This window comes from Cavia porcellus, unplaced genomic scaffold, assembly GCF_034190915.1.
Source record: "Cavia porcellus strain 051 isolate PalLab524CR breed Dunkin Hartley unplaced genomic scaffold, mCavPor4.1 scaffold_23, whole genome shotgun sequence".
In the NCBI taxonomy this organism is placed as follows: domain Eukaryota; kingdom Metazoa; phylum Chordata; class Mammalia; order Rodentia; family Caviidae; genus Cavia; species Cavia porcellus.
This window is the reverse complement of record NW_026947506.1, coordinates 18852892-18875827: the sequence shown is the minus strand read 5'-3', so window position 1 is coordinate 18875827 and position 22936 is coordinate 18852892. Positions and strand designations below refer to the sequence as shown.

The 22936-nt window shown below is 42.1% G+C and overlaps 1 protein-coding gene and 1 long non-coding RNA gene across 5 annotated transcripts in view; one reads left to right on the top strand and one right to left on the bottom strand.

Annotated features, from left to right (window-relative positions):
• The window catches only part of Dpy19l1 (dpy-19 like C-mannosyltransferase 1), a 95174-nt gene that overhangs the window by 42399 nt on the left and 29839 nt on the right, over window positions 1-22936 (bottom strand). For all 3 annotated transcript variants that reach the window (XM_063233852.1, XM_063233850.1, XM_063233851.1), the window contains exons 7-8: window positions 13257-13314; window positions 4697-4788 (exon numbers count right to left, since the gene is read on the bottom strand). In XM_063233852.1, coding sequence (XP_063089922.1) covers window positions 4697-4788; window positions 13257-13314 — 150 coding nt within the window. The remainder of the gene's footprint in view (window positions 1-4696; window positions 4789-13256; window positions 13315-22936) is intronic.
• LOC134472454 (uncharacterized) lies at window positions 4784-15229 on the top strand. 2 transcript variants are annotated; one of them, XR_010042271.1, is made up of 3 exons: window positions 4784-5072; window positions 13226-13371; window positions 13858-15229. It is a non-coding gene; the product is annotated as an uncharacterized LOC134472454 (long non-coding RNA). The 2 variants fall into 2 exon arrangements; XR_010042270.1 differs by having other exon boundaries at window positions 13226-13609.

Sequence of the window (22936 nt, the reverse complement as noted above, 5' to 3'; positions counted from 1 at the left end):
TAGTTTCCTAGAACAACAACCAAGCTGCCTACTGAAAAGACACAAAAGCTCTGCCACAATATTTGGCAGAAATTGGTTACTAAAAAAAAAACTTCAAAATTTCTTGGAGCTGCTGGCTTCTATAAAATCTGTATCCTTGTGTTCACAAAACAATGTTTACTCAGGCTGTCAGTCCCTGAGCACACTCAGTGGCCTACCTGTGAAAATACTTGGCCACTGTCCTGATCAAAAAACTGACAGGCTCACCTTAGGCCAAGACATAACTGTTCAGGTGCCACCTGCTGTGCTAGACCTCACCCAGTACCAAAGACTCTTATGCAAAACTCCCTGCCTAACTCTTGTGGTGATAAAACCACTCAAGCCTGCCACACACCTGACCAGAGAGCTGACCCTAATCGACCATGATTGCCCTGGCACTGTCTGATAAACTGTTTTCGAGCCAATTACATTTGAAAAAATAAACCCCCTGATAGATGTTGATTACACCCTGTTTACAGATGCAAGTAGCTCTCTTAGGAATGGAATTTGACAGGCAAAATATAGTGTGGTCACACTGGACAAAGCTATTTTGGCCAAAGCTCTCCTGTTACTGCTTCCGGCTGCTGTTTGAAAATCTGCCACCAATGCAAAATAATTTGATCAAGAGGCCTAAGTCCCCTCCCACTGACTGAAATATCAACACCGGCCACAAAAACTTTACCGGTATTCCCAGAAAGTCAGAACTAGACCTGTCCCCCACCATCTGTTCTGCAAGCTCTAGCTGCTGTGCTGGCTCCTGTACCCCTGCAGCCAGCTCAGGCTTCAATGTCTGTGTCACTTGACCCTGTTCTCAAGCATTATAGTGGACTCTACTAATTTAAAGATATGTAGATTATAAAAAAATAAAACATAAAACTACACATAGCTTTTAACCAGTTAAAATAACAGCTATATCTGCAGACATTCCTGCACACACATATAACACAGGTACATACTAACTATCTCTACAAGGTTAAGAAGTTCAGCCTTAGATCTGCTAAAAAATTTACCTGGACAACTCCACTAGGGCTCACTCTAAAGGGACAATACACTAAAGTCTTGCTCCTGTCATTCAGGACACTGACAGGTCAATGCACAGCTGAAGCTTGAGGACAACATTCACCAGATTCCAAGTGTGAGTGCTTGTCCCAGTTTTCTCCCACAGGTGCTTGATATGGTGTTACTCAGTTTCGTTCTTGCTCCCTGTTCTCTTACAATAAACTTGCCCCGGCCTTGTGGACAGTTATCCCAGAGGGATGAAGACAACCAGTAAGATTCTTTCCCTTACTCTTTGCAGAGTTTTGTTAATCAGACTTGTTATTTTAAATTGTCTTCCTCATCTAAAATGCCTAGGGCTATCAATTATAATTTTAAAATGTTTGTTGTTACTAATATGCTGACATTTAATGTTAGAGTCTGAATTCTTTGTGAGGAAATTAATACAGCCCCAGCATTGAAAAGATTTTTCTGAGGAGGGACAAGAGGGAAAAATGAAAGAGAAAACTAAGACAAGAGAAATTGTTCCTTTTAAAACTTTGGGTTCTTTGAAACTACCTAGTTCTGTAACTATTCTGTGGTTCTGTAATTACTTCCTTGAACCCTGCAACCATGAGAACATGACCAACCACACAGGATGCCTGACTATGCCATTGTACCAAGAATCATGAACTGGTGATCATTAATCTATCCTTGCAATGGATGATCTCACCCTGCTAGCTAACCAGAAAGAACCGCCAGGTGGTCTGTTTTGCCTTTATACCAGCTTTGTACTTCCTGCTTGGGCATCATATAAACGCTCCAGGCCACCACAGATCGGGGCCTGAGATTCTAGGAATGATCTTGATTAGTGTCCATTTACATAAATAAATCTGCTTCCATATCCTGGATGTCATTTTGATGTTTCTGCCTGCTGTTGCAACAGGAGGACCCTAAGTCAGAGCCCAGGCTGGGACACTTAGGGATTTAGTAAAATCCTGTCTCAAAATTAAAAAAAATAAAGTAAAAACTGGACTGGCTGTGTAGATCAGTTAAAAGACCTTGGGTTCAATACCCAGGACCACAAACAATTTCTTTGGGAGGGTTAAAAAAAAAAAAAAAAGCTTGCTGTACAAGTACACAGAGAATACCTGTGAGAAACCTGCAGCAAGCAGCCCGTGATGGAAGCAGCCCTGCAGTGGCAGGGAGAACAGCAGCTTCTACAGACTTCTCCATCCTGACCCCGGGAGCAGGCACAGGCAGGACTTCCTGCCACAGCAGCAGGGCTGCAGACATATGTGCAGGCACTAGGCACCTGGCCTACAGAGAGGAAGGTGAATCCAGACTGCCCAAGTGGCCAAAGGAAGAAAGCTTCTTAAAAGAAGCAGAATCCCAGCTGTATAATCAATAGCATCAAATCAATAAATGTGATCACATCATATTAAACAGCTTCCGCACAGCAACGGAAACGGCCAAAGGACTGAACAGATAACCTGCAGAGTGGGGAAAATATCTGCCAGCTACTCCTCGGACAGAGGACCAGTATCTAGAATTTACAAAGAACTTTAAAAACTCAGATGGTCCCAAATAAAAGACCCAATCAAAAAACAGGCAACTGAAATGAATAAAACTTAGAAGAACAAATGGCCAATAAGTACAAGAAAAAATATCAACACTGCTGGGCATTAGAGAAAAGCAAAGTAAAACAATACCAAGATTCTTCCTTACCCTGGAAAGAATGGCCATCATCAAGAAATCAAACAACTTATAAACATAGGTGAGAACACAGGGCGAAATGAAGCCTCCTGCACTGCTGGTAGGAATATAAACTAATACAACCACTATAGAAACCAGTATAGTAATTCCTCAAAAGTTTAAAACTAGGAATTTTGTTTGAACCAGGTTTTGATCTTCTGGGAATATTCCCAAAAGAGTTAAAGTCATCATATACGTAACACATGCACAGCCATTGCTGTAATTGGACAATTCATAGTAGTTAAATCCTGGGAACAACCTCTATGTCCATCCACAGATGAATACATAAAGAATGTGGGATTTGGGGGCTGGGGATTTAGCTCAGTGGCATAAGCACCTGCCTTGCAAGCAGGCAGTTGTGAGTTCGGTCCCTGGTACCGATAAAAAAGAAAAAGACCAAAAAAAAAAAAAAAGAATGTGGGATTTATACACAACGGAGCACTATTCTGCCATAAAGAAGGATAAACAAGTCATTCGTAGGAAAATGGATGCAAGCCGAGACTGTAATATTACATGAAATAAACTTCACACACAGCTTAAATATTACATGGTTCCTCTTATGTAAGAAATTCAAAATATAAATAATAGTAAGAAACAGGGAGATAGATCTTTTGCAAACAAGAAGAGGATCGAGAGATGGAGGGAGCAGATAGGGAAGAGTGGAGAAGCAGAATGGAAAGAAATGTTAAACATGCATGGCTACTCCCTAAAATTACGTGTAAACATTATTACAAAATAAAACTGAAACAAAAAATTAACTCACATTTAAATACTTGACAAAGCAGCAGGAAGGCAGTGTGGCTGCTGGGCTCTATGCCTGGCTCTGGAAGTGGAGGGCAGAGCCCAGCAGTGGAGGAGCAAGGAGCATCTGCCCAGACTCAGGCCAGTGGAAAGAAGCAGCCGCACCAGCCCAGCAGCCCAGTGAGCACCCTCCCTCCGGGCAGAAGGTAGCTCTACCCACACCCCTCCTTCTAGGGCCATGTGCCAACGGGACACTTTCAGGGGGCCCAGGAGCAGAAGGCAGGGCAGCGGTGACAAATCCAGAGATGCCCCATGTTTGCAGGTGCTACAAAGGCATTAGACCCTAAGAGGAAAGGATTCAGAGGCTGCAGGATAGCTGAAGTTTGTGGATTTTAAAAAGCTCACAGTGGGAAACTGTCCTCCACACTCAGAAAAGTCCCTCTGCACACTACACACAAGAGACGGGAGTCTCAGGCCTGCTGAGACCCAGCAGGGGGTGTCCAGTAGCTCAGCAAGACACTCAAAAGAACCTTCCCACCACAGCAGAGCCCCGCAGGAGATCTTGGAATAAAAAGCTTCAGATTTTATCATGCTCTGCTCAGCTTCCTCTCTGGAGCAAGGCCACATTTGCTGCAGCTAGCTGCACCAGGAGAAGGGGACTGTTCTGTGCCACCCTGGTGGGGTACAGCCGAGAAATCACTAGCTGAGGCTACTGGAACAACAGAGAGCTTCATCTAGTCCTGCAGTGCCAGTAGCAGTTCTCATAGCATAGCTATGGCCCACCGAGACAGTTCCTTTCTGTTCCAGCTATACGATTCTCAGGGAAGCCGAGAAGGCAGGAAGACAGCTTTCAGGTGTGAATGCCGCTGCCTACACTGAGCCAGTGACCTATTCTCGATGAAGTGAAATATGACCAGTCCCTGCCTCTCTCTCTGGCCACAACACAACAGAAAAGATCTGGGGCAGCAGAGATGGAGATGTAAGGGTAGGTTTACGCTCCTGGAGTGGTTGGTGTGAACCAGTAAGCAAAAAGCAAGAAGGCTGGAGGCAGATGGACGAAATGGCCTTGGTGCCAAGCACTGGTAAGTGTTCATCTTAAAATACCTTTATACTAGTTCCATAGAAGGAGATCATCTTGACGGTGTTTATTTGTTTCAGTATAGAAACTTAAGAAACTGTGCATCATTTAAGAATAAGTGAAAGTTACCTGAGAATATGAGTCACAAGCAACATCTGAAGCACAAGGAATGGGTATGAGAAGCTTTCTCGGAGAGGTGGCGTCCACATCACACGGGTGCACTGGAAAGAGAACATTCAGATGTGTGACCTACTTGCTAAATCTGCTTTAGGACATATCAAGCAAAGGCAGCTATTTACAAATGCAAGGAGAGGCACTTCTCACACATACTTTAAATGGCATTATGAAACCAGACTTTCCTTGAAGAGCAAAGCTGGGAGTGAGAAACAGTCCTGAGAAACACACACAGGCGGCATCAGGCTGCGCACCGCGGATACACTACCTTTTCCTTGTCTGTCCTCCACCGAGCCCACGGACAGCCTGCTTGACCTCTATCCTGGCTACTGTAAGTAGTGCAAATGCAGGTGTCTCTTTGGCGTAATGGCTCATTTCTTTGGGGATTTATACTCCGTAGTGAGCTTGCTGGCCACAACAGTCTGTGACGTGTTTCAAAAGATCTAGAAGAGGGGCCAGGGATATAGCTAGAGGCACAGAACCTGCCTGGCCAAGTGCAAAGTTCAAGTTCAATTTCCGATATCCTCCCCTCCCCACATCTAGATGAGTACAGAATTCCTGGCACACAGAAATGAAGGAAATACGGTATCCAGACTGTGGCCATAAATAACATTTCTACTAATAGGATCCAGGATTCCTTGGACAACAGCTGATTCTGTATCTGGGGAAAAGAGAGAACAAGGTCATCTTGGAATGCTTTGTTTGCCACAACAAAGCTAAAGGAAAGTATCAGAAGAATTAAGGAATTCACCAACAGAAGATATGAGGGACATTAGGGAGACTGTGATCTCCATAAAGAGAAATGAAACACAGATATGCTGACAGACTGGAAGACTCAGTATGTTTAAGGTGTCAGCTCTCTCTAAATTGACTTAGAGTTGCAAAGTAATCACAGTTAAAACTGTGTACAAGCTGTGCATGAATGGAGAAAGGAAGCAGCAGTGACAGGCTGATCCTAAAATTTACATGGAGACCCAAAGACCAGAATAGCCACAGCAACAGCAGGAGACTTCCACCATCAAGAGAGCAAACCTACAAAGCCACAATATTTAACACAGTATGATACTGCCTTAAAGGTAAGAAAGACTAATACACCAGGATGGAAAGGCTAGAAACAAACTTAGAAATGTACTACCTGGGATCAAAAGCATAGGGAAGTGCTTAAATTTTTTAAAAAAATCATTTTAGTAAAAGATACATTGCTATGAATATACTTCAAAATAGTCTCCCTTGCCTTAAAAAAATGTCCCATCGTCCTTGCTGAGTGGTTCTAGAAGTGGGTCTTTAGTTGTGCTGCCTTGATGTTCTGAATCGATTCAAAACGTTTTCCCTTTCATGTCATTGTGACTTTAGGGAAGAGTTGGAAGTCACATGAGGCCAGATCCAGGGAATAAGGGGATAAGAACTCAGGGACATGTTTTGAGCAGCCTGCCTTTCCACTGGATGGCACTTGGCAGCAGTGTTCGCTGTATTTATACAATACCACACTCATGAAAGAAGACTTCAGAACTCTCTAGAAAGTGGCAAGAATGATGAGATAAGTGTGTTTGAAGCAAGGGGAAGGACTTTTGAGGAGGATTCATAGCAAAGTGTCTTTTACTGCAATATCTTTTAAGAGTTAAACACACTCTGCATTTCTCAATCAGCCCTGTATAGTCATCTTCCGGATGACAAAATATCACCATAGCTTCATGGGGAAGGTGGTCTGTTTGGTGATGGCACTAAGTTACCTGAGCACCTTAGGGGATATCCGCTATGTAGCATACAAAGTTCTCTCCGGTAGCATTCACCAAGCAATTACAAACCCAAACTGCAAAAATGCAAGTAGCAGTTTCTCATCAGAATTACTAAAATTAAGAGGGCAAGCACTGACAGGAATGTGGAAGAAATTGGACTTCCTGGGTACCACTAGTGGGAGTAAGAAACGATAAGAAGCACTTTGGAAAACTACATAAACACTGCATACACATGTCAAAAGAAGCCAGACATTAGAAAGCATTATTCCATTTATACAAAGCCCCCGAACAGAAAAAAATCTATCTACAGTGACAAAGAACAGGAAAGTGCTGAGCACTTGTGAGACAAGGAGGGAGACCCTGCCGAAGGCCAGTATAGTCGGTGTCTTCATGCATCCCCATATATAGAGCAGCATAATTCATAGTTGCTAAATCTTGGCAGCAGCCCTTATGTCCATCAACAGATGAATGGATGAAGAAAATGTGTTATTTACCCAAGATGGAACACTAGTACTATGCCAGTAAGAAGGGTAAACTCCAGTCACTTGTAGGAAAATGGATACAATTTTCAGTCCATAGTGCTAATGAAATGCATAAGATGTAGAACGTTAAATATCACAAAACTTCTCATATATGAGAAATCTAAAGTATAAATAACTTTTAAAAGACAAAATAAAAGATACATAATAGAAATAGATCTTCTGTGAATGAGGGGCTCCAGAGACGGAGGGAGGAGGAGAGGAAGGAGCAGAAGGGAAGGGGAATAAAAAAACATTATACAGATAACTTAGAGACATACAAATCCTGAACATGAACGTGACATACTACAAATATGTACTGGTAGAAAAAACTGTTTTTAAAAGAAGGACAGCAGAATGATGGTGGCCAGGGTTGGGAAGCAGGTGTAGTCATGGTTTCAAGAGGGCAGAGTTTCACTCCTACAAGATGAAGAGTTTGGGAGATGGACGGTGGTCGCATGCCATTGTAAATATATTTAAAAGCACAGAGCTGTGCACTGAAAACTAGCTGTGATGATTAAATTTAACATTATTTATCAGAATTAAAGAATGGGAAAAAAACAATACAACAGTCGGTCTCTTGATCTGGGTCATGGCTACATGACTGTGTATGCGTGTGAACTCTGCGGAGCTGGACAGTTAAAGAGATACCCATTTTAATGTGTGAAGATTATGTATCATTTTAAAGGAGTGCTCCTACTGGACAGATTTATGAATATCAAGAGGAATTATGATGTAAATGGATTGTAAAGAACAAAAGGAGCCCATGCCATGTATAGCAATAGTAAAAAGAAAATGGCAAAGGAGATCTGTCTTTATAAAAACAGCAATTATTAATGTAGGTAAAATGCAAGGGTGAGGAAACTGCCACTTGGGATGGCCAATGTGGTGACTGACTCAGGCAAGCGCCTTGGTGCCGCGATCTCCTGGTAAAATGTTACAAGGGAACAGGATACTCAAGAGTACCAACCCACAACCACTTTTTCAAAGGAAAAAGGCACCTTTACAGCAGCTAAACCTGACATCCACCAAATCAAATAGATGCGGTAAATTCAACACTGGAGAAAATGGTCTCACTACACACCCCCAAAGGAGCGACAATGAACAAGGTGTGATGTCACCGATGTCACATTCTCCACAGCAATGCCCGGTCTGGATGCCACTTCTGTGACTAAGGGGCCTCCACAAATAATGGGCCTGGATTCCTCAAAAATGTCAATGACACAAGAAGGGGCACAGAGAACAGGAGGAGGAACTGCTGTAGACAAACTGTCCCAGACATAAAGTGACAGCTCCCGAAAATAAGTAGTCTCAAATTAAACTTCAAAATGAGAGGATAAAAGGGATTTATTGGGATAAATGTAGAAATCTGAATATGAACTATACTAAAATGCTACTGTAGCTGGGCTTGGTGGCACATGCCTGTAATCCCAGCACTTGGGAGGCTGAGATAGGAACATCGCTCTAAGTTCAAAGCTAGTCTGAACTACAATGCAAGGAACTACAATGCAAGATCTAGTCTCAAAAAATAATAAGAACAGTCAAACAAAGGTACTATGAGCGTCAAATTCCTTGAGTATGATAAAAGTCTATGGGGATTATGCAAGTATGTTCTTGCTTTAGGAAATTTATACTAAGGGACTGGGTGACATGTCACAGTCTGTGACTCATTTTCAATGACCAGAAAAGTAACTGTGGATTAGGTGTGTGTACAAGACAGAGGAAGTACATGTGGCAAGATACTAAACTCACAAGTGAATACAAACCTAAAACTTTTCTGTAGGCTTACAATTTTTCAAAATAGAAAGTTGGAGGGAGAAAAAAGCCACAGAAATAAGCACTCTTGTTGTACTGCTTTTTAGTCTGAGATTCACCACGGAACTGGCACAGCTCAAAAGCACACCACCTGCTGGCTCTGTCTTCACACATGGGACACGCACCAACTGAGGTGTGGATCTGTGGCAGAGAGAAAGTTCTGGCTGGAACCAGTGGGAAACAGATTTTCTTAAGACACAAGCTGGGAGCCAGCAGAGCAAGGAGCAGCAGGGGAGAGGAGGAAACAGATTTTACAATCTCCTGCAGTGCTTAGGTTTCTGGGCCCGCTGGACTTGAATGCTGAGTGGGATGAACTTAAGCTCAAAAGGAATCTGAGATAGGAGACAGGGTGTGGTATAGCAAAGCTGTCTGGGACAATGGCCGCACAGGTCAGTGACTAGATCCCAGGACAACGCCAGCAGCCCCTATGTAGAACTTATCACAAATTCCTATGAGATGTGGATGGCCTCACAGCAGACTGACGACTTGGGAGCTTGCTATTGTGACTGGCCAAGTATTCCCTGCTCAGACACAGGATGTACTTCTTGCTTTTACCTTTTTTCACTTGTTCTGCCCAAGTTCCCTCTGCAGATCTAGTTTCTTGCTTACCCCCCTTCACCTCTAACTTTTTAAATAAACATTCTGACACTGTTTGGCGCTTGTTTTGTCCAATTCTTTGTTCAAAGTCAGACTTGGAATTCTTTTAATTGGCAAGGCATTTCTAAAGGAACTTCTCCATAACACATTAACTCCCAGCTCAAATATGGGTAACATCACAGAGATCACCTCAAACGGATCAATGCAATGCTGGAGACTTAGCCAAGGGGCCAAGTGATCTCTACTTACATTCCAAGTAAAGTAACAGGAATTCAAATTGCAGCACTCCGGCAGGAATCCAGACCCTCAGCCTTAATGATGTGGGAAAAGATATTTAGGGGGATGGAATGGGGGGGGGGGCTCTTTCCAAGAACTGAAGGAAGGCCAGCAGAGCAGAAGCAAAACACAGAGAAGGAAAAGGAAGCCTGGGCCATAATGGGCAACAAAACTAGCCATCGACCAGGGCCAGGGCACAAGGGGTGCTGTGCTGTAGGCTGGTTTTCTAAGACACTGTGAATGTACTTTCTTTTTAATTTTAGAGTTTCTATAAACTTAATGTAAGCTCCTAAATCCACAAATACCAATTAATAGCCTAAATAAATATATCGTGCACACACAGTTTTACAAAATGATATGAAAGTCATGTTGATGATGTCACTATGATGCTCTAGTGCTCTAGCTGCTTCCCCTCTGCTCCAAAGGAACCTCCTTTGTCGTCCTAAGAGGACGACAACACCTGCCCCTCCAGCTCACACCACTCACTGTCTCTCTGTGCTCCAGGATCACCTCCCTGCTCTCATCAGCCGTCACTCGCCTACCTTAGGAGACTGTCCTCACCCATGCCCACCGGACCAGGGACCCCCGACATGGAGACGCACCCAGCACACAGTGCACATCACCGCAACTGAGCCCAACAGCTAGAGACCCAGAATGCGTGTCAAATGCAAAATACTCACACAGGAAAGCAGGGAAAAAGACACAAGGAAAGAAAGCAGCAAAGGGGAAGGAAAAGAGAATAAACTTTAAAAACAAACTTCTCCACATGTGCTTATCTACATATATGTGAATGTTTAAAATATCATTATGAAAAAGCTAAATGATCCAATTTCATGAGAATTTCTGACATACAAAATTGGAGAACAATTAGGTTTTCTATCTTCTCAGCTAACTACTTTTCAATAAACATGGTAAGACCCCCATACATGGGTAATCTCAACCCTTTAGGAGGCTGAGGCAGGAGAATCTCAAATTTAATCTCACCATGGACAACTCAGTACCTAAGCAACACTGTCTTAAAATAAAAAATTTTCAAAAAGATCGGAGGGCATAGTTTAGTTTAAAGGTTTAGGGTTCACATGACAGCCCCACAAAATAAATAAAGCAAAAAACAAACCCCCTCATCATCTCACGCTACACATATCTAGCACCAAGGAATCATGCAAAGGCAGAGTGAACCACTGGCTGGTATCTTGGCCGTGCTGAAGACACTCAGTAAAGTGTCGTGGAAAGTGACCAGGTCTGTAGGACTGTTTGCCACAGCCTCAGTGTCATCAGTTCTGATAGCAAGTGCTTCCCGGTTCTAACTGGAAAGTATTAATTTTCTGTTTTAAACAATTTGATTCATCCATTACTGCTACACCATTTTACAGTTCTTTTGTTAATGCATGGTGTTTCCTTCTAAATCTTTCTAAGGAAAAACAAAATTTTAAAAGGTATTCCATGACCTCTTAGATCCAATACAGTGCAAATCAATAAAGGAAACAGGAGCAAGTACAATCCATAGCTCTTCTGGGGACACATTAAAGCATTCACTCAGGTGATTAAAATTTCTCTCCTAAAAAAGTAAGGTGCCAGTCAGTAACCAATAGCAAGTCTAGTGAACAAAGCCATGCAAAAAAACTCACTACATACATGAAAATATATTATCAGAACAGATGTTTCCCCTCATAAAACATTATATACATTACATAATATTTTTAAAGATAAGAAAAAAATTAAAAAATCATAATCTGAAAGCTAAAATACATTTAAAATGATAAATTTCTAGTAATTTATTTTCTTATCAAATTTTGCTTAAAAATATGCTCTAAATTTTACTGTATGTCACTACACTAAAAGGTCCTTTTTTTACCCTAAAGCTACAGTTCACATATAAATACAATAAATTACTTGGCTATTTCAGTAAAACAAAAATTCTAATTCTATTTAGTTTACCATTTCCTAAGAAAGTACTATCTAACATTCTTTAAAAGACCAAGTAGCTGAAAAATACAAAAAAGAAAATCTGTCAGGCTGAAAAATCAGCTGAACTGTCTGAATCCCATTGTTAAAAACTAAAAAGACTTTGAAAGAAGTGATGCTCAGGCTACATGACTATCAAAATTCTAAGAAAAACATAAGATCAGAACTAACCACTGCAGCGTGCACTGCGGGCAACACAAACGGACCTCTGTGCTTCACACACAGTAGCCTTTCTGACTATGCCTTGGCTCCAAAGTGTTCAGGGAGCCTTTCCTCCAGCATCTTACTGTCAGCACACAATGCTCCTTTCTCCCATTATTGAGCCCTTCTTTCCCGTGTCTTAGGTCATGCTCAGAGCGTCCACACTTCACAATGTCCCACAGTCCACACAGTCTCCACGGGCAGGAGAAGCCAAAGCACTCTCTCCTCTCTGCACCCTAACTCACACCATACGGGTCACCTCGGGCTTCTCTGCTCTGACCCACAAGGCCCTCTACCCATGTGTTGCTGTGATTCTAAATCCTAAGTGTGTTCCAGATGACTATCCACAGGGACTTGCTGATTTTTAAAAAGTTAAAAAGCACTGTTTGCATATGATGGCTTACTCTCAGGAGCTTTAAAATATGCACATATGTAAATACTGTGGTCACGGGGTATAAATGGAAGAAAGGATGAATTCACAGGAAGCAAGCTGACCTTTCCAATGATCCATCCCCAACCCTACCTCATACTAAACTTCCTAAGAAAGAAATATAGACTGAGATACATTCATAGAAATCCACTTACAGCTAACTAAAGGAACGAATTAATGGGCACTTTATATTAGATTTTAATCTGAACTGAATGACTAAAAATACTAACAAATGAAATAAAATTCAAACTAACAATTTCATAAAACTTATCTCTGTGATAGTTCTCAAGATTCCACTTTCAAAGAGATAACTGAGGCATCAAGAGATAAATATGACAGCTCAGGTCAGACAGCCACCGAATGGTAGTCAGGATCTGGGCCCAGCAGTCTGGATATAAATCCATGAACATGGTAACACTGTTGTCTTTAGAAAGCCTTTAAACATGTATAAATCTATAGGTATAAAAAAAAATCCTGCAAAGAGTACTTTAAAGTATATTATCTGTGGCTGGGTGGGGTAGTGCATACCTCTAATCCAAGCACTCTTGGAGGATGAGCAGGAGGACCCCAAGTTCAAGCCCAGCCTGGGCAACTTAGTGACCTAATGAGACCCAATTTCGAAATACACAAAAAAGGGGCTAAGAATGTAGCATAGTACAGAGACCTTGGGTTCAATCTCCCAAATCATACTTTTTAAAAAAATTGTGCTATTCCTAAAAGATGAGATTTCCTAGTTTTAAAATTATGTAAAAATTTATCACAGATTCATTATTTTCTGAAATCAGTACCAACTGCATTCCATGAGAGAAAAAATGGTCTTGAAACAGTCATGAAAAGTTAAGTGAAAATAAATGCTAGCACCCAAATATAGGTCAAAATAATAAACGTTTAAAGAATGCTACCAGATACAATTTAAAAGCAATTAAAGGATAAACTGTGTTTCCAGGAAAAGTTTTGAAAATATTTCGAGCACCTACCTCTCCATGATTGAAAAAGAAGCATGACACCGTTACGAGGCCTCCCAATCGGCTGCCGCTGGAAAAAAGAAGAGGACAAGGAAATGGGACTGGAGAACAGTACAGTGAAGCCCAGGTTGGTCCCAACAGAACCTTAAAGGGACACGGTATGGTGGCCTTCCACAAATGCAGAATTCTCCTATACAGTTTATTTCCTCCAAAGTATCATTAGCCAAAAATCATTTTATCTTTAAAACAATCGTCGGCTGTTTTCAAAATGTGCACTCCCAGACCAGCCAACAGAAAGGGAAGGGGAAAGTCCTGCAGCCCTCACCAAGTGTCTGCAGCCTGGCTGCAATTCTGGAAAGCATCAGGTATTACTGACTTGTGTCTCTTTTATTTCTCTTGCACTGTTTTCCTTAAAAGTGCGGAAGGGGGCTCTGAAAGGGTCATAAGGTGGACAGCACCACACTCCTGCCCACGCTTACAAATAAATGTGCACCACGTGTCCGCACACTAACTCACTCACTACTCCCCAAGCCAGACCGCAAGCCAGTTTTCTATAGAACACACAAGGGAAGCACTGTTTACAGATAAGCTTTCATTTTTTATTTGCTTTCAGAAAAGTGGCACAGCACATAAATATCAAAGTATGGCAATCAGGCTTCAAAGTGCTGGCAGCCTGGGAAGGACACCTTCATCTTCTCTGGGAAGAGGGAACACCTCCCCGCCCTGCCCTGGACACCTGGGAAGAGGATGCAGGCTGATTCCAGTTGGCTGCAACTTTGCTTTCCTTCGTATCCCTCGAGGTTATTCCTCGATTGAACACTTGCTGCTTTCTCAGTATCTACTCCAGGATCACCCCCCACACCTGTCACCTGCAAGTGCGCCCATGACAAAGTGAGGACTGGGCAGTGCACAGGCCCGGCCTGCTCAGGCTCCCAGGTCTCAGTGCTTGCTCTTGGGGATAAAGGTGATGGCAGGGAGGGGCTGCACTGTGAGCACATCCCTGAGGGCAGAGGAGGGGAGAGCTGTGTGTCCTTGGTGGTTTCCATTTTCCATATGGGGCAGGCACAGCCACTTTCTGCTCAGAAGGACAGGAGCACCAAGAGAGGGCTGAAGGCCGAAATACCACGGGCCCGTAAGGAGAGACAGGGCAAGGGGCCCACAGGGTCATGAGCCATCTTTCAGGGGGCAGGTGAGGTGGGAAGTGACCACTAACATTCCGGGTCTCTAACTAGAGGGCTGTGTGATTTCCCTCCATCAGCTGACACAGGATGGGCACGAGCAAAACAGAAGAGAAACAGAAACTCTGGATATGGGCTGGAAAGTGGCCAGGAGAATGGGTCACAGGAATAAGGGGAAAGAGTGGGGGGAGTTGGACAGGCAGGGGCACAGAGTCCTCCAGGAGGCATCCAGAGCACCTTCAACGGAAGAGCAAGGAACCCACGCCCGCCTCACCCAGGGGGAACGAACAGGACACAGGCCTCTCCGGTTTCTCCCTGGAAATTAAAGTGCACCAGCACTGGCGAATAGAAAGATGCTTATTTTACAGAAGGAAACAGACATGAGAAGGCTTAAGATAGCTAAGGGTTTTTAATTATAATAAATTTTACTATTCTGAGGTTTTTTGGACAACACAAAAAGAACAGTATTTCCTATTCAAAACAAGTAATGTTGATGTCTTCCTGCCCTCCATCCTAGTCACCCAAGTCCATCTAGGACCCTCTGTGTCCACCTCCCACGTCCTTCTCTATAGCCACACAGAATAGGCTTCTAATGGGAGTGTACCATGCACATTCCTGTGAAACCTGTTCTTTTTCTAATCACGAAGCTTTTTCCTAATCAATACATGTAACCTAAGTCATTCTTTTAATAAACATCAAATACTGTGCACTACCACCATATGCAATTTGTTCAGCCCTTTCCCTATTAGACTCAATCTCTTGCTATAATTTTGTAAAAGGTAGAAACCCTCATTCATGCAATACTGGTACCCTTGTGTTCTCAGAGGACAAAGGCGAGAGACGCCACGGTCCCCACAGGACCATGGAACAGGAAGCTACCCTGGCCCAGTGGACACAGCACCCCAGGTGCTTACACTGTGCATCCTCCCAGCACAGGCACAGACTTTCTTTTCACTCCTGTCTGGACCATTGCACCTGCCTGCTCCTCCAAGCATCTTGTTAGAGGTGCGTTTGGTCCTGCTGTCCCACATTTCCCTCTGTGAACTGCCTGTTCCTGTCCTCTGTGTCTGTTTTACTACTAGATTACCCACTTCCCTATTTAAAGACTGGGAGTACCACATCTTAGGTGTCACATGTGTGACAAAGTATTTTGAAATACTTTATGGTATATCCTGCCAGGAAGGATGTTGTTAATGTTATGAAGTTAGGAATGTCGATATTTCCTTTTATATCTTCCCTCACTTCTTGCTAGGTCTGTGAAAGTCTTCCCCTTCTCGCATTCATACTGCCTTCTAAAATTCTAGTTCAGTGGCATTGTCTACTTAGATCTCTCATCAGCAAAACCCTAACTTGTTCTCTTTGAAATAGCCAATTATGCTAACATTATATCAAGTAAACATTCCCTTTCCCAGCGACATGAAATTCAGCCTATAATATATATTACTTTCTTACAATGCTAGGATCTGTTCTATTATAGTCAGCTTGATTCTGTATTTTTCATATCATGCATTATTTATATACTGTAGCAGGTTGGCAATTTTAACACATGATAAAGAAGACTTCCTACCCTCAACCATTCTAATTCTTAAAACAGTTTTTAGGTAATTCTTATCAACTTACTTTCCTTAACAAGTCACCTCTTCAAAAATAAAAATAAAAAACTGTTGAGTTTCTGATCAGAATGACATAATTTAGAAAGGATCTCATTTTTAGAATAGTGATTTGCCCATTCAGTTGTATACTATCTCTCTCTTCATCTATTTACTTTTTATTGTATCTCTTAGATTAAAAAAATATATAAACAAGCAATACAGTAGTCAAATACCTTCTACACTTACAGAGAAAATGATAAAATCCAATCATGGTGGAGTATTTTAACACTTTCAGAATTTGGAAGAACATGTAAGCTAAAGAGAATAAATCAAAAATTTGAAGGAGATAACAAAATTGATTTTGTGAAAATACACAGTACTTTGCACAGAAAGACATGTGTTTCTTTAAATGACCCGGGAGCAATTGCAAGGACACCAATTGCAAGGACAATCTACAACACAAGAAAGATGAAAACAATTTTGAGAATGCAATATAAAATTCTCTTTAAAATTTTTTCTAGAACAAAAGGAAAGCAGAAGCAAAATTTTATAACTTTAATGTTGTAAATGGCAGAAGGAAGAGAATCAGAAGAGCCCAGGATAAAGTTTTCTGACCCAATCTCAGACTTCATCCTGCCAGCTGGGGAGGACTTCCCCAGAGGACTTCCCCAGAGCCCCCACCCCGGCCACCAAAACACAAGCACTGTTCCAGCTTCTTTTAGGAACCTACACTGACAGGTTTCACCTCACTAATGGTGGGGGCAGATTTTCTGGCACCCTTTTTTACACCCTACAACTCCAGGGAAAAATGAGTTTGCTTTTCTATAAGGCACTACTCTGAATTGCCATTACTACTTAGTGACTGAATTTGCAATAAATCAAAAGTAGAGTCCCTAGCATTGAACTCTCTCCCATCCTGATCCTGAGCTACATCAAAAGTCATTTAATTTTGCTAAAAAGAAAGATGCAATAATCACAATGCTCAAACTTGTTTTAATATTTGTTTTTCCAGGACAGCTGATCAGCTGATACGTTAGCATTCCCTAGTGGTTAAGAAGGTCCTTCAGCAACAGGACTGCCAACTATCAGAGAGTCTGAGAGCTGAGCGCACAGATTTCACATCCTTACACTTGCTGAACACTCGCTGCAGTTACTCACACAAATCACACAACTCTGAGCGCCAATTTCCTTAAACATGAAATGGAGAGATATAAAACCTGAAGTTAAAAACACAATTTTTTAATAAAATTTAAAGATGTAAAAATTTTTAAGTCTTTTTAGAGCTTAAAAGTACTTTCTATTCTGATTCTTAATAATTTTACACCCTTTTTCTTTCCTCCTGCTGGAGTTGTAAAGATTCGGATCAATCACCCAATCTTGACAGGCTTCATTCATCATCCAGACTTGAGCTCTACTTGTAAAAGAATGATGAAACACTCAAAACCCAACATTTGGAGAGAAAAAAAGCAACTACCATTGATTCAGACTGTTCTGATGGTCATCAGAGCTGCAACAAGCAGGTGGCCTGGGGGGGGACAGAAGGAATTCAAGGCCATCTCGCAGGGGTCAGACGTGGACCTCAGTATGGCCAAAAGTAACCTGCTCTGCCAGCGAGGACGTAACAGGGGGCAGGTTTTGGAGAACAGGTGCCAATATTTTCAACCAATACCGTCCGTCCATCAACTTATGCATATGAAAGAGAAACACTGACACTTTAAATATTCATGTACAACTGTTAGACCAAATGGGTTTGGTTAAGATATGGTGGCAGGCCAAGTGAACAGAACATTCAAAACACGTAGCTGGAAAAGTTGGAGACAGTGTAATTCACAGGCTATCTGAGATGTCTTTAGAACCCCTAAAAGAAAAAAAGAAGTCTGAATAAACAGGAAATGCTTGATTTAAAACAAAAAAGAGGGGGAAAAACCCAGATAAAATAATGGGAGTAAAACAGACATAAAAGACAATAAATTCAATTTTTACTTCAAATAAGTGAGGAAGTAGAAATTCCTGGGGAAAAAAAAGCTAATAGTATCTGCCAGAGGCTAAAAAAGCACAGCCATAACTCATGAGGTTATGCTCTACGGGGGTGATGGGGGGCAGACATGAAGCAAGACTAAAAAGGGGTTCACAGACAGACTGGTTTGCAGGCTACTGTAACAAATCTGCAAATAAGAGTTGTAAAAAAAATATGTTCTCAATCTCAGAGGAGCCATTCCGAGCTCCAAGACCAGAGAAGATAACAGCGAAGCTCAGAAAATGAGAAGCAGCAGCATCCATCTTGCTCCACAGGAGGCTGGCTGTGTGTGGGAGGCGCGCAGCTCTGCTGGCTGTCACCACTGTGGAAGGACCAGCAGGCACTACTTATCTATGGTGAGGAACAGAGGGGAGCCAAGGAGACAGGAGGAAGGGACACGCTCACAAGGTAGCAAGGAGATGGGGCAGACTAGAGTGGCCACGGGGATACTGGGTAGCAGGCAAAATGTGGGCAGGTCCACAAATAGATCATTAAAGTTCTCAGTAAAAGCCATCTCTGTGCTAGGGGGTAGGTATGTAGTGCGACTAAAAACCCAGCATTCCAGGAGGCTGAGGCAGGACAATCACAAGCTGGAGGCCAGGTTGGGCTGCTCAGTGAGTTGGCAAGAACTTGATTCAATGCAAGAAATAAAAAGAGCTCGAAAGTATTAAGTGCCTAGGTTCTCATGAGAGAGAGGGGACAGGAGAGGGCGCGCTCTGGAGGCTGCCTCAATGAGCACATACAGGGTCCCAGGTGGCTGAGAATGGGAAGTGTCCCCTGGCTCTCTCCCTGTGTGCTGGCAGCAGGTGCAGCCTCAGGAGGCTGCACAAGGAAAAGCTCCCAGGGAAGCTGCTTTGCTGGGTTCACTGCTAAGCAAACTTGCCCACTGGGAAGTCCTGCTCACCCTCCCATCAGCACAGAAGAGGAAGAGCTTCTCCTTTCCAAATACAAATGCCTACCTGGCTGGATCACCAGGCTGCGGGATGCTCCACAGTGGACACAGAGCCAAATGCCCTTGGGGAGCAGGTAACGGGGGCACCACGTAAAGGGGCAGAGGTTTCAACCTCAACCACAACCTTCAGAAAGTGGGAAGCCTCACAGAAGGGGCGATAAAATGTAACAGCGAAGTAGAGGAGAAAATAAGATTTAAAAAATCATATTTTAACCCCAAATTTCCCATTTCCAAACAAAAGGACTTTGAGAAGAAGAAGAGAGAAAAAATGAAGAAGAAAAAGTCATCTAAAAATAGGATTACGAAAAGCATTCCTACAAACTGAAGACTATGGGCACCCAGGCAGGTGGGGCCCGGAGCTCCCTCAGAAAGGCTGAAACCTCACCTAGGACATTGCAACCCTTAGGGCAACAAGGAGAAAAGGATGAACCCGGGTTGCCAGACAGGAGAAGCTAAGGGCACACCAGCGCCAGGCTTCCGAAAAGCCGCGCTTTGCCTTGGAGGGCATGGAACAATGTCCTCTAACATTTAAGCGAAAACACAATCCAGAAAGCCGCAAAGTACAAATACGCAAGATGCATATGTTTACAAGGACCTCCATGAGCTCTGGCTTGGGAACCAGCCAAGAGTGTGATCCTTCAAGACAAAGAGGCAGACGAGGAAGAGGACAGCACAAAATCCAAAATATTTCTTTTCCCAACCACTTCGGATAAAGGATACGCTAACTTGCAATAAGTAATACACTCCCTTGTATTGAACATTAATAAAAGAAAAGTTGTTCCATAAACTCATTTGAAGAAACACCAACATTTGTTAGATAAATGACTATGAGGAACATAGAAGTGTTCCAGATAATATTAAAACAGAATTCTTACTACCACCAAAAAGAATTTAAAAAGTAAATTTTATTAACCTTGGCTTGAAACCCACTGGAAAAGGTACTTTCCAAAAACAGACTGAACCAACCACTGCCAAACCATCCAGAAGACTGGAGCACGGGCACAATTGCAGATGGCAAATGCCAAACTGGGGGAAGGCGCCATCGAGAAAACAGACACTCAAGGAAACAGAAACAGCGCCGTCTGTTACTTTCACTCCAGTTTTTACAGTAGTGAAAATGTCAAAGTGATTCCAAGAAAAATTAACTGATGAGGAAAGTATTAGAGTGATTATAAAAATCTCATGTGTGATAGTAAAATCTAGAGCCAAAAGACATCCTGGTTAAATGAAAATATTAGATTGAATAGACCTGCCAGTGTCCATCTGAGCTAGACAATGTAAAGTACTTCGGTGAGAGCAGCGGAAGCCTGGGCTACAACCCTTAGGAAAGCTGTCTGTACCTTCAACAGGAGGGTAAGTCGTAAGATGAGATCTCAGAAGTGCCACTTAAGATGCAAACACCTCAGGTAAAACTTCTTACTAAAACATGAACACTACCATCTTTGGAAATGGAATAAAGTCTTTTCTTCATTACTCATGATCTTTCATACAAATTAACTAAAGCTGTAGATATTTTAATGTCTGCAAAAAAGAACATTTATGATGCCTTTACAGCTATCAGAGTAGACATTAAGGAGGCTGGACTGTGTTCAAATCCTAGCCTGAGATTAGTTCAGGATTCACTGAATTTATGATTATAAAGAGCCTAAACTAGAGGCTCGCACGTAATGAGTTGAACATGTATTTCTTTAAAACAAAAATAACCTGCAGGAAAAATCAGAATATTCACGGGGGAAAGTTCGGATTTTCTACACTGGCAAATGTTAGCTAAGCTTATATGACAGGTGACTTATTTTCATTGTGTTTTCCATACAACAACCATGAGCTAAGTGTCTTTCCATAATTAATTAATTAATTTCATTCTATCAAAAAAGTATTCCCTTATGGCAAGGTCTCTCTTAGGCATTCTGCAAACACTCTTGTTCTCAGATAGGAGATGTGTGCTCCTGTAAGTCTTCTCCCCTTACCCAGTCACCTCTTATAGGGACCCTGATCTTTCCTGATAAAAACACTTCAGCTCCTCATTTCAAGCTCAAGAGGAATTTATTACAATATATTTTCTTTTAAATATAAAGGTAAACCAAAGAACTAGCAGTCACTTTAAATTTTTCTGGTACTATTTACTCAGATTATATGAACACTTAATAGTAAGAAGTCCAACGCTCAATATAGAGCCTGAACAGCACTGCTTTTAACTAGAGCAGCCTAGGTTGCCAGAGGTCTAAAACATCTCTAACACCAGAAGATCAAAGAGCAGGGAGACACCCAGAATCTCGGGGAAGGAAAAAAATCATTTATAACTAAGAGATGAGTTCATGAAATGAAAATACTACTTTAAAAAATATTCACTGAACAAGTAATTCTTAGAAATCAAAAGCATAATAATAAAAATGAAAAATGCCACAAAAGGGTTGGAAAAATAAGAGTGATGGAATTCCTAGAAAATACAACAAAGCCAAAAAGATTAAAACTGAAAGAGACGTAAACACCTGAAGACTAACAAATGTATCACCGAAATAATAAGTTTTAGAAAAAAGGAGAATGAAGTAAATGAAAAAATAGCTTAAGAAAATTTCTCAGAAACTAAAGCCGTAACTTACAAAACTGAACAAACACAGCAAATGTCCAAAATAAATGGAAGCACACTGGCATGCAATTTCACAACGAAGAGAAGAACCTGCAATCTTCCAGTCATCTAGGAAGCAAAGGACAGCACCATGGGGACAGTGCCATCCAAAGGTTTAGTTCTCAGAGGAACACGAAGAACAGGAATGTCTTGACAGCAGTGCCTCAAGCAGGACAAGAGAAGGCTTTCAAAACTCTTAAGGAAAGTGTTCTAAAAAAAAAACCAGTTCATGGTGGGCAAACTCTTAGCTGTGAGCCCCTTTACAAATGAAAAGGAAGTTAAAACACTTTCAACACTCAGTGGCAGAAGATAAACATTTCCATTCCAAAAGGTACAAATGAACACAAAGGAATGAGATTAAAGCAAGTCCAAAATCTACCAGGGCAAACATTAAGTCCTATAGTTCCATGTGTAGTATCCAAGGCAATCTGTGGCAAGATGTGAACTCCACGGGCTTGGCTGGTTCTGCCCCTCCAGCACTTCTGGTACTTGTAGCTCCCATGGCTTCTCTTTTGGGGTGGCTCTGCTTCTTCCTTGCAGTTTTCCTCATTTGATCCACATTTCTGTCTTCTCCAAGCCTCTGGGGTCTACACTGCACCTTTGGCTTTATAGTCACAGCTTCACACATTGCTCTCTGAGGCACACTGCCTGGGCTCCCGGGTGTTCTGAAATCTGCATGGAAGCCTTCCTGACCCCGTAACTCTTACATTCTGCATGTGTCTAAAACCAGCACCATGGGGACAGTGCCAACATATGACACCAGCTGGAACAGTAGCCAAGTTTTCTTCTCTTTCAGTTGTAGGGGTCAACTGTCTGGATTGCTGAGAACTCTGAACCCAATCCTAAGGAACAAATTCCCTAGGCTGTCACCATTCTGGAACATGGTGCTCTGGGTCTCTCTTCTCAAACCAAAATCTTTCACCTCTGCAGGTCTGAAGCTAAAAAGGCTGAGTTCTGCTGGTTCTTGGAATGTCCTCAAGCCATTTTTCTGTTGTCTTGTTCTTAAATACTTGGCTTTTTCTTGCTAGTCTTTTCAGCAAATAATATCTCCTCTGTGCCATCTTTGCAGGCCACAACTTTACTGCAGCTTCCATTCTGATCAAACTCACAACATTTTAAATCATCCTGCTGGGCTCTTTGTTCTTGATTCTCAACATAAATCTGGCATAAAAAGCCCCCAACAGTAGCAATGCCACTGCCTTGCAATTTCTTCTGCAAGATTAATTAGTCCACCACCCTTAATCTTTGTCTTATGCAAATTTCTGGCATGAGAAAAACAGACAAACTTTCTACCAAGCCATCACACACGTGTTCTGGTGTCCAACAG